Below are 16,992 nucleotides of genomic sequence, written 5' to 3' on the forward strand. Positions count from 1 at the left end.
TTGTTATATCCTTGCTAACATCTCCTCGTGACTGTAATGTCGTTTGTGCCATTTTTCTTCGCAGATACTTCAATAAATTTCAGTACTGTGCATATTCTACTCGTGTACGCAGCTGTCAACCAAATACAGATGGCATATCTTCCTTTGAAGACCTACTAGCAAACATCATCCTTAGAGTATTTGTCTGGGTCATAGCTTGTCTTACCTGCTTTGGAAACCTTTTCGTCATTTTTATGAGGTCACTTATTAGAGCCGAAAACAAACTGCATGCGATGTCTATAAAAATTTTGTGTTGTAAGTAAAATTTCTTTCTTCAAATTATAAATGCATTGCAAAAAAACAGCCAGTAAAATTTTCTCTGTCCCAGAGCTGTCACATTATCCTTCTGTCAATTAGTAGTATTCGGCCTGATATTCTGGGGTTATCTTTACATGCTTCAGTTACATCTTTAATGGAACTGAGATGGAAAGGGCCAAAAACAGTTTGAACAGTACTCATGTGACTTTGTAAAATATTAAATCACTGTTCACCCTTCCAAAGTACACACGTTAGAGGAGGTAGAAGTGTGGCTTGTTCAGGGACTCTCTCAATAGAGAGTTTCTACATTCACAAATTTACAGGGAATAACTTTGAAAGGTGAAATCCAAAAAGCAAATGGGAGTTCGAGCCAGTTGAATGGTGTAAATGAGGGCCATTATGAATGTCCAGGCCTAGAATCGGTCCAATCTATGAGAAGTTACATTTTCTTTTGGCTAATACCACTTTTCATTAGATAATGAATAATGAGCAGGAAAGAGTCTGTAATATCCGGCACGGAACCTAGGGATGAGAATATTTGTCTTCTCCGTGTTCTTTGAGGGGTACGAGCTCCCCCGTAAGGGGAGGGGTATCTCAATTAACCCATGTATCTAAGGTTGGCCAGTAAGGCACCAACCTCAGAAGGAACCTGGTAGGATCTACTGGTAGTAGATATCGCTCGTGTGGATAAAACTTTGTTTCTTAATTTACTGGTGTGGTCTCTCCATGCCATCATTAAACTGGCGACGAGGAGGAAACTGGTTTGCTGTCAACACTGCCACCTACTCAGCTGAGCCACCTCCCTGGTTTTCTGCAACCAGGTTTGGATTTCTTTGATTCGCCATGCTTCAGTTTGGGTGGTTAAATGCATTTGGCACCGGTGTTGAAGACTGGAACCAATAGGCTGAATGAATGCGTTATTTCTGTCGGGCCAACAATATCATGGAGAACGAACACCAGACAGTCATACTATTGATGGCATCTGTTTGGGTGATCCGGAGTCTCATGTACCCGGCGACACCGGATACACAATCATTCAACCAGCTTGTGGCGCTTGTGCCGCAACACTTTAACCCAACCCCGTCGATAATTGTTCAAAAATATCAGATTAATACGATGGAGAGGTCCTCCGGGGAATCCGTCACTAAGTTTGTATCTCAGCTACGGAAGATTGCCGAGTTTTGTAAGTATGGGACTGTTTAGTCCAATATGCTCCACAATTGTTTGGTCTGTCGTTTTAATAATATGGAGACTGAGAAAAAGCTTTGGGGAAAAGTCTCCCTAATTTTTCAGCCTGGAACGTGGCATCCAAGAAATAAAAGGGATGGTGGTGAATGTCCCTGGGCGTCGTCCCTCACGTGGAATCCTCTCAACCCGGACCAAACGCCTCTGCGGCTCTAGCCTCTAAGCAAAGAGCCGGCCGCCGGGATGTGCAACATCACTGGACTCTGCTGAAAGCGATTCCGGCCCTTGTGCAACATGTGGACACCGGTCCAGAGGTACCCGCAGGCAGCAGGAGGGCCAGCATTCCAACCGCCCTCGTCAAGGTTGGCGTTAGCCCTGGGGTCAGGCCTTGCATCTGGATGACCCAGAAGAGGAAGAGGATGAGATGCAGCTGAACAGTTTGTCAGTACCCGTGTGACCCCTAATCATGTTCCGATACAAGTGATATGCTCCAAATGGAACTGGATACGAGAGCAGCCGTTTCTGTGGTGGAACATAGCATTTTTGATCTTATCAAACAAGGAGTGCATACTTTGTCTTTGGCTGACACGATGGCTCGTTTGGCCACTTGTACAAGGAAAAGACTAAAGATTGCGGGATCCACCCTCACTCCAGTGGTTTATGGGCACCAATTAGTGCGCCTTTCCCTCATTGTTGTGCAAGGAAATGGCCCAGTTTATCCTGGAGAGGTTTATAAGTTTGTGGTGGGGAGGCCCAGCATCAACAGATGGAAACACCTTTTCTTTGCTCTCTGCTTAGGGAACAATTGTTCTTCAACATCAAGACCTAGGCAACTGATCGAAGTGTTCTTATAAGCCATTCCCACTTCTGACCATGTGCAAGCTTTTATCTCTTCTGAGCATGTGTGGGCTTTGGGTGGGGCTTCAGTCTGAAAGAGTGTCTTGCATCTCCAGATTTGTTCTCGTGTGCTCCTGTTTCCTTTTGTTTCCTACTGTTTGTTAAACTTTATTTATTTATATAAATAAGATCCTTCTCTTAACAATGCATTTGAATATCTTATTTGTGGACCAAGTTACTACATTTTTGGCAACGAGGAAGAAACGGAAGAGAAAAAAGGAATTTTTTCTTTGTCCAGCATGGCTACACATGGTTGCATACAGTGAGTAGCTAGTTTCTTTGTGAATTTATTTGATGGAATTTGAAGTTGACAGCACCATGGCCATGCTTGAGTGAATTGAGGACTGGGCAAAGTACATGGAAAGGCCACAGCACTTCTTTTAGCAAGTGGAATAGAAGATGTGGTGAAGCAGTGCTCGATGATTCTCCTGAGGACTTACAAGTTGATGAGGAAGCTGTCCATGCCACAAAAGCCAGGGGAGATTTAATTCGAAGACATAGTCTCTCTGGTCTAGAATTATCATAATCCAAAGCCCTAGGTGATTATTCCATGATTCAAAATTCATAGCCATTTTTGAAAAATAGGTCAATCCGTAGCTAAATTTGTGGCAGAATTATGCCAGCTTTCGGAACACTGATTTTGGATCAATTTTAGAAGGTATGCTCAAAGACTGACTGGTCTGCGGCATTACCAAGGTTAGCGTTCAGTGTTTATTGTTGGAGGAGGTCACACTTACTTTTAAGAAGGCTCTAGAAATTTCTCAGGGCATGGAAAAGCCATGGCTAGCCTTGCAATATTCAGAAAGCTAATGGTAGTGCCCAGGCAGGGGTGGTGTCAAATACAGAAAAAAGCTTCCAGGAAAAACGTTGAAGCAGTGAAGTGTTTTAGATGTGGAGGGCCACACTATGCCAATTATTGCAAGTTTATGGATGCTGTTTGTCACCAATGCAGCAAGAAAGGGTATTTAGCAAAGAAATGCAGAGGCAAGATGAAGGCTGAACAAAGAAATTTTAATTTAAAGAAGCTTCAATCAGCTAAGCATGAGCAAAGCCTATTTTTGCTGCAGTTGTAAAGCCAATGGTGAGCAGATCAGGATGGAGATGCACACATGACCTTTTGCATCTGTAATTAGTGAGCAAACATAAACGAGCACCTGCTCTTACTCCTACAGAGATTAGTCTTTGGACATACACCGGAGAGTCCATTCCTTTGCTTGGGACATTGGATATCCATGTTGCACATAACAGGCAAGAATCCAAAGCATGCCTCCTTGTGGTAAAAGGAAAGGGACCGAGTTTGCTATGGATTGACTGGCTCTGCAAAATTCCCCTGAACTGGGGTGAGATCAAGCACACCAGGGTAACCAAGGATCTTGTTACGAGGTATCCAGATGTGTTCAATGTTGAAGTGGATACATTACCACTTCATCCTGAGGAGTGGTCTGCTAAGCCGTGATCCAGACTGCATGTGGACTTTGCGGCACCTTTCATGAGCCACATGTTTTGGGTCATCACAGATGCGCATTCAAAAGAGAAGCTACGTCAAATTTTCGTAACCCGTGTGTTACCAGATTCGCTTGTCTCAGATAACGGCACTACGCTTACAAGTAAGGTGTTTCAGGAACTCATGCAAAAGAATGGCATCCAGCTTCAAATGGTTTGGCAGAGGGAGCTGTTCAAATTTTGAAGGAGACATTGAAGAAAATGGCAGGTGTACAACAAGCTCTCAAGATTTTTATTCCAGTATTGTATCACACCACAATCCACTGTAGCGCTCGCTCCTGCGGAATTGTTGTTAGGCAGAAGGCCGAAGTCTCATCTGGATCTGCTTCATCCAGATCTCAGAGCGAAAGTGACTAGGAGACAAGAGAAGCAGAAGGAGGGACACGACTTGTATTCCAAAGAAAGGCAGTTTAAACCAGGTGATCAGGTTTACATCAGAGACATTGGTAGTAACCAGAGCTGGTTACGGGAATAATTTTAAATGGACGTAGTCCAGGAGCTTGAGTCGTGAGTCTGCAAAATGGAAGTTATCCACAGACACCAAGACCATATTTGTTTGCGGTATGACCCCGAGTCAGAAAAAGTTTCAGGTAAGGTGGCAGAGGGTAATGCTGCTGTGAGCTTTTACCAGGAAGTGGTTCCTGTGCTTCCAGGTGTGTCAGTTGACTCTGTTGGGGGAGTGGAAGAGGAATGTTCATGTTCGCAATGCAATCACAAAGCTCTTGACAGACTTTTGTATAGTTAAGACATTACTTTTGTTGTATTTCTATCCTGATGGGGGATTGAAATTAAGGGGGGAGAAATGTTAGTGTTTTTATAAGCCGCTCACCCTTCTGAGCATGTGCAGGCTTTTCGCCCTTCTGAGCGTGTGGGCTTTGGGCGGGGCTTCAGTCTGCAAGAGAGTCCTGCAAGTCCAGGCATGTTCTCTTCCAGTGCTCCTGAACCTTTTATTTGTGAAGATCCTTTTCTTAACAATGCATTTGACTACCTTACCTTATCTGTGGGCCCTAGTTACCACAGTAACCAGTATCTAGAGGGCTAGATAGTGAAAATTTGAACAATTCCTTTTTTTGTACTAAAGTTTGTAACTGATGATATTACTACAATATGCAAATATCTCATATTTGAAAGATGTATGTCTCCCTTTTTTACATTCAAGGTGCCGATTGCCTGATGGGAGTATATCTATTCTTTGTTGGCATTTTTGACGTCAAATATCGTGGCGAGTATAACAGACATGCGCAGCTATGGATGAACAGTATCCAGTGTCGAATGATAGGATTTCTGGCCATGCTTTCTACTGAGGTCTCAGTCCTGTTATTGACTTACCTGAGTCTGGAGAAGTACATCGTCATTGTTTTTCCATTCAGTAATGTCAAACCAGGAAAGTACCAGACTTTGATAACACACATTACAATTTGGTTCATTGGATTTACTATTGCTATAATCCCACTCTGGAATGAAGACATATTTGGGAACTACTACGGAAGAAATGGAGTTTGTTTTCCTCTTCATGCAGACCAAGTGGAAAAGGATGCTGCAAAAGGTTATTCTATTGGAATATTCCTTGGTATGAATTTTTAATATTTTTCATGATTAATTTTATTGTCTGTTTAGGACAGTAGAAATATTACAGTGGGAAAAATATGCAAGACACAAGTAATGCAAAGATTCTCAAACAATTCAATTTCAATTCAAATTCTGACTTTTGTAATAGGGTAATTTTCCTTATTATTATTCAGTTAGGATTATTTTTAATGAACAAGTAATGTACCCAAAATAAGTTTCCATACGAAAAACAAATTGAATTAAAATTGAACCAAAGATCCTCAAACATGGGTCACATTCGCGTCTCACAATCCATTGTTGGGGCAGAAAGCTATCATGTTAAATAGGAAGGAAAAGTAAGGTACTCCTAGGCAAGAACCTTTTAGACATACAAAATAACATTGGAGCAAACACTGCAATGCAATACTGAGTGAGGGGCTGATGCACTGTCAGAGGTAACACCTTTTGTCTAAGCCATTAAATCAAAGCCTGTCTGCCCTTTGCAGTGGCCATAAAAGATACTGCAACACTACTGGATGAAGAGCAGGTGAGTTCTCCTAGTGTCCTTGTCAACATTTATCTTTCAAGTGACACCTCTGAAACTGATTATCTGATTGTTTACTCATTACTGTTTGTGGGACCTCATTGTATTCAAATTAGGTATTATATGTGTCTACAATGCATTTTGGGATATCAACAAGGTGTGACTGGGGAGAATGGGAACTGGGGAGTGGAAGGGAAATATAAAAGCAACAGACTTCTTGGGTGGAATTTTCATTTTTGTACGGAGTGCTGGCAGAGGCGAGAAAAGTGGCGTGCAGTTTGTTGTCTGCACTGCTATCTTTTCTCGCCACGTTGTGCAGCATTCGGGACATTGAAAACAGCACGCGAGGAGAGACAGCCGGGAGAGTGAAAACAGCGAGGAGAGGGAGACAGCCGGGACATTGAAAACAGTGCGAGAGGAGAGACAGTCGGGACATTGAAAACAGTGAGGAGAGAGAGACAGCTGAGACATTCAAAAGCAGGAGAGGAGCCAGTGATTAAAAAGCGGGAGAGGAGCCAGAGAGTTAAAATTGCAGGAGAGGAGCCGGAGATTTAAAAGCGCGGGAGAGGAGCCGGAGATTTAAAAGCATGAGAGAGGAGCAGGAGATTTAAAAGCGGGAGAGGAGCCGGAGATTTAAAAGCGGGAGAGGAGCCAGAGATTTAAAAGCGCGGGAGAGGAGCTGGAGATTTAAAAGCGCGGGAGAGGAGCCGGAGATTTAAAAGCGGGAGAGGAGCTGGGGATTTAAAAGCAGGAGAGGAGCCGGAGATTTAAAAGTGGGAGAGGAGCCGGAGATTTAAAAGCGCGGAAGATGAGCCACCTCCTCTAACCTAAGGGGTTGAGTGATTATCAGGTAAGCTCTTTCTTTCTTTCTTTTTCTTGTTTTATCCACAAGTTATCTAGAGGGGTTGGCAGGGAAGGCAGTGCAATGTTCCTTCTGCAGAATGTTTGAGGTGAGGGACACTGTCAGTGTCCCTGCTGATTTCACCTGTAGGAAGTGCACCCATTTCCAGCTCCTCAAAAACCACGTTAGGGAACTGGAGCTGGAGCTGGATGAACTTCAGATTATCATAGATTATCATAGAATTTACAGTGCAGAAGGAGGCCATTCGGCCCATCGAGTCTGCACCAGCTCTTGGAAAGAGCACCCTACCCAAGGTCTACACCTCCACCCTATCCCCATACCCCAGTAACCCCACCCAACACTAAGGGCAATTTTGGACACTAAGGGCAATTTATCATGGCCAATCCACCTAACCTGCACATCTTTGGACTGTGGGAGGAAACCGGAGCACCCGGAGGAAACCCACGCACACACTGGGAGGATGTGCAGACTCCGCACAGACAGTGACCCAGCGGGGAATCGAACCTGGGACCCTGGAGCTGTGAAGCAATTGTGCTATCCACAATGCAACCGTGCTGCCCTCGGGAGGCAGAGGTGGTCATAGATAGAAGCGTCAGGGATGTAGTTACTCCGAAGAATGAAGATAGGTGGGTGATGGTGAGAGGGGCTGGGAGGAAGCAGTCAGTACAGGGATCCCCTGTGGTCGTTCCCCTTCGTAACAAGTATATCGCTTTGGATACTGGTGGGGGGGATGACTTACCAGGGGTAAACCATGGGGTATAGGTCTCTGGCACAGAGTCTGTCCCTGTTGCTCATAAAGGAAGGGAGCCTTCCTTCTGAACAGGTGACCACCCTTGCCCACTGGCCTGCTGCTCCCTTGAAGCCAGGGGGTTTAAAGCTTGAACTGAGTGTCCACTCTCCCTGCCATCTGCACTTCACCAAAAGCATTTCCTTACCAAATGCACAATCCCCCTTTGCCTCACTGACCCTCTTATAGGACCAGTGTGATACCCCAGGGCAGCCATGAAGGCTCCCCCTCTCCATTGGCCTGCCTTCAGCAAGTCAGTTTCGAAAGGAATGGGTAAACTGTTCATCCCTTTAAAAATGTAAAAGTAACCCCTTGACAAGCTCATAACAAGCTAACTGATTTAATTGGCCCTAATTCGGAAAAGAGGAGATCCAGGTCACACTGTCCATCTACCCTTCTGATTTTAGCTGACGGTGAGATTGGTGTGATGAAACTGACACACCACCAGATGCTGGTATTTGTGTGGAGTCCACCCCTAACACTTTGTTCTTTCGTCTGGAGCCCCAAACCATTCTGCTCCAGTTCTGGGTTCACAGAGACATGTAAAATATTTTGAATGCAACACAACACAGCAAAATGCAGTAAATGTTGCTTTGTGTTAGCTCCGACAAAAAAAGAAACATTTTTCCTCGCCCTAATTTGGCAGTGTTCAATCATATGACAAAGATTTGTAACTTAGCTGTCCAATTTACGTCCCTAGCTTAAATCAAAATAACTGATTTGTAGAGAGTTTGGTCAGGAAAAGGAGTCATGCAATACAAACAGCAGCAAATATGCGAGTGATTCACATTTCTTTAATTTTTTCATGGGATGTGGGCATCACTGGCACATCGCTAATTGCTCTTGGAGAGGGGGTGGCGGGCCACCTTCTTGAAGCTTTCTGCAGCAGTTAGGTACAACTGAGAGGCTTGCTAGGCCATTTCAGAAGGCGGTTAAGAGTCAACCACATAGGTAGGTCTGGCAGTCACATATCAGCCAGACGAGGTAAACTTAGAAAATAGGAGCAGAAGTAGATTATTCGGCCCTCCAATCCTGCTCTGACATTCATTCTGATCATGGCTGATCATCCAACTCAATAGGCCTGTTTCTGCTCCCCCCCCCCCCCCCCGTATCCTTGGATCCCTTTCGCCCCAAGAGCTATATCTAACTCCTTCTTGAAAACATCGAATGTTTGGGCTCAGCTACTTTCTGTAGTAGTGGATTCCACAAGCTCACCACTTCTGGGTGAAGACATTTCTACTCATCTCTGTCCTACATGATCTACCCTATATCTTCATACTGTGACCCCTGGTTCTGGACTCTCCCGCCATCAGGAACATCCTGCATCTATCCTGTCTAGTCCTGTTAGAATTTTAGAGGCTTCCATTATATCCCCCCTCATTCTTCTGAACTCCAGCGAATGTAACCCTAAATTACTCAATCTCTCCTCATAGGTCAGTCCCGTCATCCCAGGAATCAGTCTGGTCAACCTTCGCTACACTCGCTCGATAACAAGAACACCCTTCCTCAGATAAGGAGATCAAAACTGCACACAATATTCCAGATGTAGTCCCGCCAAGGCCCTGTATAATTGCAGCAAGACATCCCTGTTCCTCTACTTAAGTCCTCAACATACCATTTGCCTTCTTTACCACCTGCTCCACCTGCATGCTTACCTTCAGCAGCTGATGTACAAGAACAACCAGGTCTAGTGGCACATTCCCCTGCCTCAATTTGCAGTCATTCAGATAATAATCTGCCTTCCTGTTTTTGCCACAAAAGTGGATAACCTCACATTTATCCACATTATACTGCATCAGCCATGCATTTTCCCACTCACTCAGCATGTCCAAATCACACTGAAGGATCTCTGCAACTTCCTCACAACTCACCCTCTCACCCAACTTTGTGTCATCTGCAAATTTGGAGATATTACAATTAGTTACTTCATCTAAATCATTAATATATATTGTAAATAGCTAGAGTCACAGCACTGTTCCCTGCGGTACCCCACTAGTCACTGCCTGCCATTTGGAAAAAGATATGTTTATTCCTACTCTTTGTTTCCTGTCTGCATCCAGTTTTATATCCATCTCAATACACTACCCCCAATCCCATGCGCTTTCATTTTACATTCTAATCTCTTATATGGAACTTTGTCAAAATCCTTCTGAAATTCCAAATAAACCACATCCACATCAACTCCACTAGTTACATCTTTGAAGAATTCCAGTAGATTTGTCAAGCATGATTTTACATTTGTAATTCCAAGCTAACTCTGTCTGATTTGACCAATGTTTTCCAAGTACTCTGCTATAAAATCTTTGATAATGGATTCTAGAATTTCCCCCACTACTGATGTCAGAATTACTGGTTTATAATTCCCTGTTTTCTCTCTACTACCTTTATGAATAGTGGAGTTACATTAGCTACCCTCCAATCTGAAGGAACTGTTCCAGAGTCTATAGAATCCTGGAAGATGACTACTAATGCATCCAGTATTTGTAGGGCCACTTCTTTAAGCACTCTGGGATGTAGATTATCAGGCGCTGGGGATTTATTAGCCTATAATCCCATCAATTTTCCCAACATCATTTCCCTACCAATTCTGATTTTCTTCAGTTCCTCCCTCTTATAAAACCCTGTGTTTGCCAACATTTCTGGGATGTTATTTGTGTCCTCCTTTATGAAAACAAAACCAATGTGTCTATTTAGTTGGTCAGTCATTTCTTATTCCCCATTATAAATCCCCCTGATTCTGACTGTAAAGGACCAACATTTGTCTTCACCAATCTTTTTCTCTTCACATACCTATAGAAATATTGACATTCAGTTTTTATGTTCCCCTCAAACTTACTCTGGTACTCCTTTTTCCCCTTCTTAATCAATCCCTTGGTCCTCCTTTGCTGAATTCAAATTTGCTGAATTCTAAACCACTACCATTCCTCAGGTCTGTTGTTTTTCCTGGCCAATTTGTATGTCTCTTCCTTGGATCTAATACTACCTCTAACTTCCCTTGTAAGCCATGGTTTGGCCACCTTTCCTGTTTTACTTTTGCAACAAATAGAAAGAAATAATTGGTGCAGTTCACCCATGTGTTCTTCGAAAGACAGCAGGTGGAATTTTCCCAAAATGTTACACTGTTGGATCAGGCAAGAAAAGCTGTGTGAAACTTACTGGTTTCACAGCTGCCTTTTCACGCCAGGGCAAACCTTCAGTACTGGTGAGGAATACACAGCGACTAGGGGGGATGGGCCTTAACCCACTGGCAAAACTAGGATTCAGAGATTAAGGATGCCCTGATCTCAAAGTGAAGATTAAGACCGCCATTCTTCCCCCTCCCCTACCCCCACCCCCATCATCTCCACCCCCACCCCAGCCAGACATAAGGACTACGTGGCATACAAGGGAACACCTGCAACCCTTGAACAAAGTAGGCCAACCTTTCTCCCAACATTTAATGGTTGGATCATCACCCCCATCTCTCCACACACAATGCAGGCATCAGAGTGTCCCAGCCGCACCCCCCCATCGTCGCTGGCATCGGGACACCCCCCTCATTCTCACTGACAGTGCCTCCTTCCCCACTGCCATGCAGGCACAACCTCCCACCACCAGCAGCCACCATCCCACGTAACCCCCCCAATGGGGTTCCCTAGAAGCCCCACCCCCTGAAACTACCCCTGAGCGCTACCCCCTGAAAACTGCCTTCTTGCATCTTCCAAGGAAGCAGGCAGTCAGAGGTCTGGAGGAATGCAGGAAATAGCTGGCCAGCAGGCAAATGCCAAGCCTCTGGAAAGTTTCTCCCAGAGCTGCTGGGTATGCAAAGGCAGAACTGGGGAACCCACGAGGGTGTGTCAGCAACATTGCAGCAATTGCAAGGTCGCTTGGAGGAATGCCAAAGCCTTCAGGGGCAGAAGATGTTGCTGGCATTGCCAGGTTACAGTGCCAGGAGGCAGTGTCAGGGAGACAGGGGACAATGACATCTCCACACCACCTGGGTGCTACACTCACCTCTGCTTCCCAGACATGGTCATCTTGACTGGTTTCCGTTTTTGGAAACCAGTCGTGATTCCCATCGGCGTGACATCATGCCTGCAAGGGGAGCAGTCAGCGCTCCCGGAAACAACGCTTTAGGCCGTATAATAATAGTTAAATGGAACTAATTTCATAGTAATCGGGTTCACACCCAGTCTGATTACATCTCCAGCGGAAATTGGGAAAGATCTCAAACTGAGATCTCGCCGCTGCAAATCCCGTTGTGGCCCTGTCGTGAGAGTTGGTTGTCATAATGGGATTGTCCCTGCGGCGAACGGGCCCTGAGAATCTCACCCAGCAGATTTATTTCCCTAAAGGACATTAGTGAACTAGATAGGTTTTTCAGACAATCAATAATAATTTCATGGCACAATTACTGAGACTCGCATGAAATTCCAGATTATTTTTCTTTAATTAATAAAATTTAAATTCTACCAGCTGTTGTAGTGGGATGTGAACCCGTGTACCTGGACCATTAGTCATGTCCTCCAGATTACTGGCCCAGGACCATTATTACTCTACCACCATCTCCTTTTCTTTTTTTAAAAATATTTTTATTCTCCTCCTTTTTCACATTTTCTCCCAAATTTACACCCAACAATAAACAATAATCAGTATCGACCACAGTCTCCTTTTCAACTTAATTATGAACGAAATGATGCATAGGAAAATACCAGCTGATTCTTTCAAACCTATCTTGGACAGCATTTGCAATTGGGCATCATAGCTTCCTCTATACATACATCACCCACCAGCAACCATACAGTAGTTTTGGAGATACAGGGCAGAATGTTCCCAAAAAATGACTAATGGTACGATTTTCCAGAAAGATTTCTAAGTGTTGTAGCGAGCAGGAATTGCCGCGGGTTTTCCCGCCGCTCGGCCCAGCGAGGCCGGCAAAGCGATTCAACGTTAATTGATCCACTTAATGAGGCCTCATGGGCTTCTCGCCTCAAATGAAGGCTCGCCAACTGATTCGCCGGCACCGTGCTTGCCAGCCCACCGCTAACAAGGTCGAGCAGCACTTAAGCTGCACTTGCTCAGCCAAACCCAGCCAGCTCGCAACAAAGGCACCGAGGAGACCAGCCCAAAGATTCGGGGACACTGACCTGGGGAGGCTGCTAGATGCTGTGGAGGCCAGGAGAGATGTCCTGTTCTCCCAAGAGTCCAGGAGGATCAGCCGTAGGGCAGCCAGTGGTGCCCAGGACGAGGTGGCGGCTGCCGTGAGCGCCGGGAATGTGACCAGAAGGACTGGCCTTCAGTGCAGGACAGGAAGAAGGTTAATGACCTACACTGGGCAGCAAGAGTGAGTAGACACAAATGTCCAACCCCCCCCCCATGTGAACCACAAGTGTGGTTAGCAATGCTCTCTCTGTGTCTCCACAGGAAATGCTCTCCCACAATCGCCGGGAGGGGGCCCAGACTGGCAGTTATGTGCCAGACATCAGGATCCTCAACACCTTCGAGGAGCGGGCCCTGGAGGTGATCGGTGTGGCCAAGGACAGGGCGGTCACCAACACTGAGGGCGGTCACCAACACGGAGGCTGGTGGACGCTGCAGAGGTGAGGAACAACCGGGCCAAAGCCAGAGGACCTGTCAAACGTGCGTTGTTATTGCCTTACTGACTGACCCCTTCCACTGACCACATGTCCATTCTCCTGCAGGTCCTCCAGCCAACGGCGACGGCCCATCCCGGGTAGCCCCCTCTCCAGTCTCCCAGGACAACACCTTGGAGGAGAGTTCCAAGGATGTCACTATACTAGCCGCATCACAGCTGTGGTCCCCACACTCCACCAGTGCAGATACACACACCTCGGTGGGAAATATTAGTGGTCAGGCACAATCTGGTGGGCACTACACTGCTGCTGATGTGCATCAGGCAGAGGAAGGAACCCCCAGGCAAGATAGCAGTCGGAGGTCTGCGGGACCCCAGGACCCAGCTGGGTCCCAACCTGATGCTGAGCCTGATGAAGAGGTTATTCTGAAGCTGATGGAGATGTTAGGATGCGACAAAGATATTCAGAGGGAATTATCAGGGTCACTCCAGCATATCCATAGCCGCTTGGAGGAGTTCCAAAGGCTATGGACGGAGGAGATGTCGCTGGCAATGCCTGGCACGGAGGACAACGTTGCTAGGGTGGCGACCGTAGTGGAGAGCCTGGTGCACGACATTGGCACCATTCGTGAAGATGTCCAAGGCATCGCGCAGTCAGTGACGCCATGGCTGAGGGTGTAGGCAGAATGTAGCCTCACTGAGGGATTACACCCAGTACCAGGCTGACCTTGGTGAAGTTCTGCGTGACAAGTACCCGTCTCAGATGGGAACAGCCGAGGCACTGCAGAGCATGTCCCAGTCACTTGAGGTGCATCGCCGAGAGCGTCGACACGATGGTGCGGACCATGGAGAACAACCAGGGCTGGCAGGGCCAGATGCTACAGGTGCAGCTGGGGCTCATACCAGCTGCCCCTCCATCCCAAGGTGAACCCCAGGGCCCTGTGGCCACTGAGCGGGAGGAGGGGGCACTGGGTGCCAACCCGGACTCATCCCATGGAGTGGCGACGATGGCCACTAGTTCCCCCGAGTTTCACTCCTCTGATGAGGCTGCATCTCACAGTCAGCACACGGGCCAGCCCAAGACCTCCGCTTGAGGCCCCCGCCCTTGAAGGAACCCCCCTTGGCATCCCAGAGGTAAGTGTAGAGAGGGTTCTCACCCCCTTGCTAGTTATATTTTGAAGCCAAGTGATTATCTCTGCCTGTTTTGTTGGCATTTAGAAAAGATTAATGGTAATAGTTTACACCTGTTGTCATGTGAGAGTACCCTTTAAGAAATGGGTGATTAAGAAATGTACCTTTAAGAAATGGAGCTGCTCATGTTACTGGAGTGATGTCAGAGTATGGGTGGAGCTGAGTTCCACTTCTGCTTTATAGCTTCAGTTTGAGAAAGAGCTTGGGTGTGTCTGTGTTTTTCAGTGAGCTGAATCTGAAGTTAAAAGTGAGCTGCACTGCTGTTGATCCCTGCCATCCAAAGACTATCTATGGATCATTTGGTGAATTCAGAAGAATTATAAATGTTTTCAGTCTTGAATCTAAACTCTAATGTGCTCCTGTTTGAAGGTTTGTTAAGTCTTTTGGATGTTAAAAGGACGGCATACAGAGTACTTAGTGTTGTATTCTTTGGGGGGGTGTATTTGATTTACTGGTTGCTAAGATATTCACTGTTTGTTTTAAAAAGGGAAACTTGAGTTCTTAGAATAAATATTATTTTGTTTTTAAAAAACACTGGTCCATTTTCTGCTATACCATAACTGTAGAGTGAGCCGTGTGCTCCCCCATACCACAATCTATTAACAGTTGTGGGTCAGGTGAACTCCATGATACACTTTGGGATTCTCTAAACCCTGGCCCATAACAATTGGGGGCTCGAGGGGGATAAAAGTCTATCCATTGGATTGGCTTAGTGAACGTAAAGACAGTGAGGGGTGAGCATATTGTGGTTGCTTTTGGGTGTGGTATTTTAGTTTAAGTGGGGAGTGTGTTGTGGACAGTGGCTCTTTCAGAGGCTCAGAAGTTTTTGGGGGTGGAGACAGTCACACGCCGTACCTTACAGAGACTAAAAGCAATCTGTTAGATTTGGCAAAAACATTGCAGTTAACATTACCTGACAAAATGCAAAAAGATGAGGTAATTATGGTGGTGGTTAAGCATTTAAAGTTGCCTGAGATACAGTCTGACTCATTGGAAATGGCAAAGATCCAGTTGCAGATTAAGCAACTTGAACATGAAAAAGAATTAAAGCAGCTTGAATATGAAAGAGAGAGAGGGGATAGAGAAAGAGAGAGGAGAGAGAAAGAGAGAGTGAGGAAAAAGAAAAGGAGAGAAAAGAAAGAATAGCCCTAGCAGAACAAAAAGAAAGAGAAAGGCAGATACAGATCAGGGAAAAAGATAAAGAGAGAGAGTTTGAACTTCAGAAAATGGCCATAAAACATGACATGGATGATAGTGATGAGGATAGTGAGAAAGAGCGTCAAAGTTGAAGGCATGGCTGGGGTCTATTTAAATATGTCCACGCATTGCCAAGGTTTGACGAGAAGGAGGTAGAAGCCTTTTTCATTTCATTTGAGAAGGTAGCTAAACAAATAAAATGGTTCCAGGACATGTGGGTATTACTGATTCAAACAAAGCTGGTAGGTAGATTTGGTGGAGTGTTTGCATTACTACCGGAGGAGGTATCTGAGACATGAGGAGGTGAAAAAATCCATCTTAGGTGCATATGAACTAGTGCCTGAAGCTTACAGACAAAGGTTTAGGAATTTAAGGAAAGAATTTGGTCAAACATACATGGAGTTTGAAAGGCTCAAACATAAGAACATAAGAACTAAGAGCAGGAGTAGGCCATCTGGCCCCTCGAGCCTGCTCCGCCATTCAGTGAGATCATGGCTGATCTTTTGTGGACTCAGTTCCACTTTCCGGCCTGAACACCATAACCCTTAATCCCTTTATTCTTCAAAAAACTATTTATCTTTATCTTAAAAACATTTAGTGAAGGAGCCTCAACTGCTTCACTGGGCAAGGAATTCCATAGATTCACAACCCTTTGGGTGAAGAAGTTCCTCCTAAACTCAGTCCTAAATCTACTTCCCCTTATTTTGAGGCTATGCCCCCTAGTTCTGCTTTCACCCGCCAGTGGAAACAACCTGCCCGCATCTATCCTATCTATTCCCTTCATAATTTTATATGTTTCGATAAGATCCCCCCTCATCCTTCTAAATTCCAATGAGTACAGTCCCAGTCTACTCAACCTCTCCTCGTAATCCAACCCCTTCAGCTCTGGGATTAACCTAGTGAATCTCCTCTGCACACCCTCCAGCGCCAGTATGACTTTTCTCAAGTAAGGAGACCAAAACTGAACACAATACTCCAGGTGTGGCCTCACTAACACCTTATACAATTGCAGCATAACCTCCCTAGCCTTCTTAATCACCTGTTTCACCTGTAAACCAAATTTTTGCGACTCAAGCACTAGCACACCCGGTCTCTCTGCACAGCAGCATGTTTTAATATTTTATAATTTAAATAATAATCCCTTTTGCTGTTATTCCTAACAAAATGGATAACCTCACATTTGTCAACATTGTATTCCATCTGCCAGACCATAGCCCATTCACTTAGCCTATCCAAATCCCTCTGCACACTTCCAGTATCCTCTGCACTTTTTGCTTTACCACTCATCTTAGTGTCGTCTGCAAACGTGGACACATTGCCCTTGGTCCCGAACTCCACATCATCTCTGTAAATTGTGAACAATTGTGGGCCCAACACTGATCCCTGAGGGACACCACTAGCTACTGATT

The 16,992-nt window shown here is 45.4% G+C and overlaps 1 protein-coding gene across 2 annotated transcripts in view; it reads left to right on the forward strand.

Moving 5' to 3' along the window:
* rxfp2b (relaxin family peptide receptor 2b) overlaps window positions 1-16,992 on the forward strand; it is a 246,366-nt gene that overhangs the window by 167,143 nt on the left and 62,231 nt on the right. For both annotated transcript variants that reach the window (XM_072476985.1, XM_072476986.1), the window contains exons 15-16: window positions 65-294; window positions 5,042-5,452. In XM_072476985.1, the coding sequence (XP_072333086.1) occupies window positions 65-294; window positions 5,042-5,452 (641 nt within the window). The remainder of the gene's footprint in view (window positions 1-64; window positions 295-5,041; window positions 5,453-16,992) is intronic.

Source organism: Scyliorhinus torazame, chromosome 15 (genome assembly GCF_047496885.1).
Source record: "Scyliorhinus torazame isolate Kashiwa2021f chromosome 15, sScyTor2.1, whole genome shotgun sequence".
Lineage (NCBI taxonomy): Eukaryota > Metazoa > Chordata > Chondrichthyes > Carcharhiniformes > Scyliorhinidae > Scyliorhinus > Scyliorhinus torazame.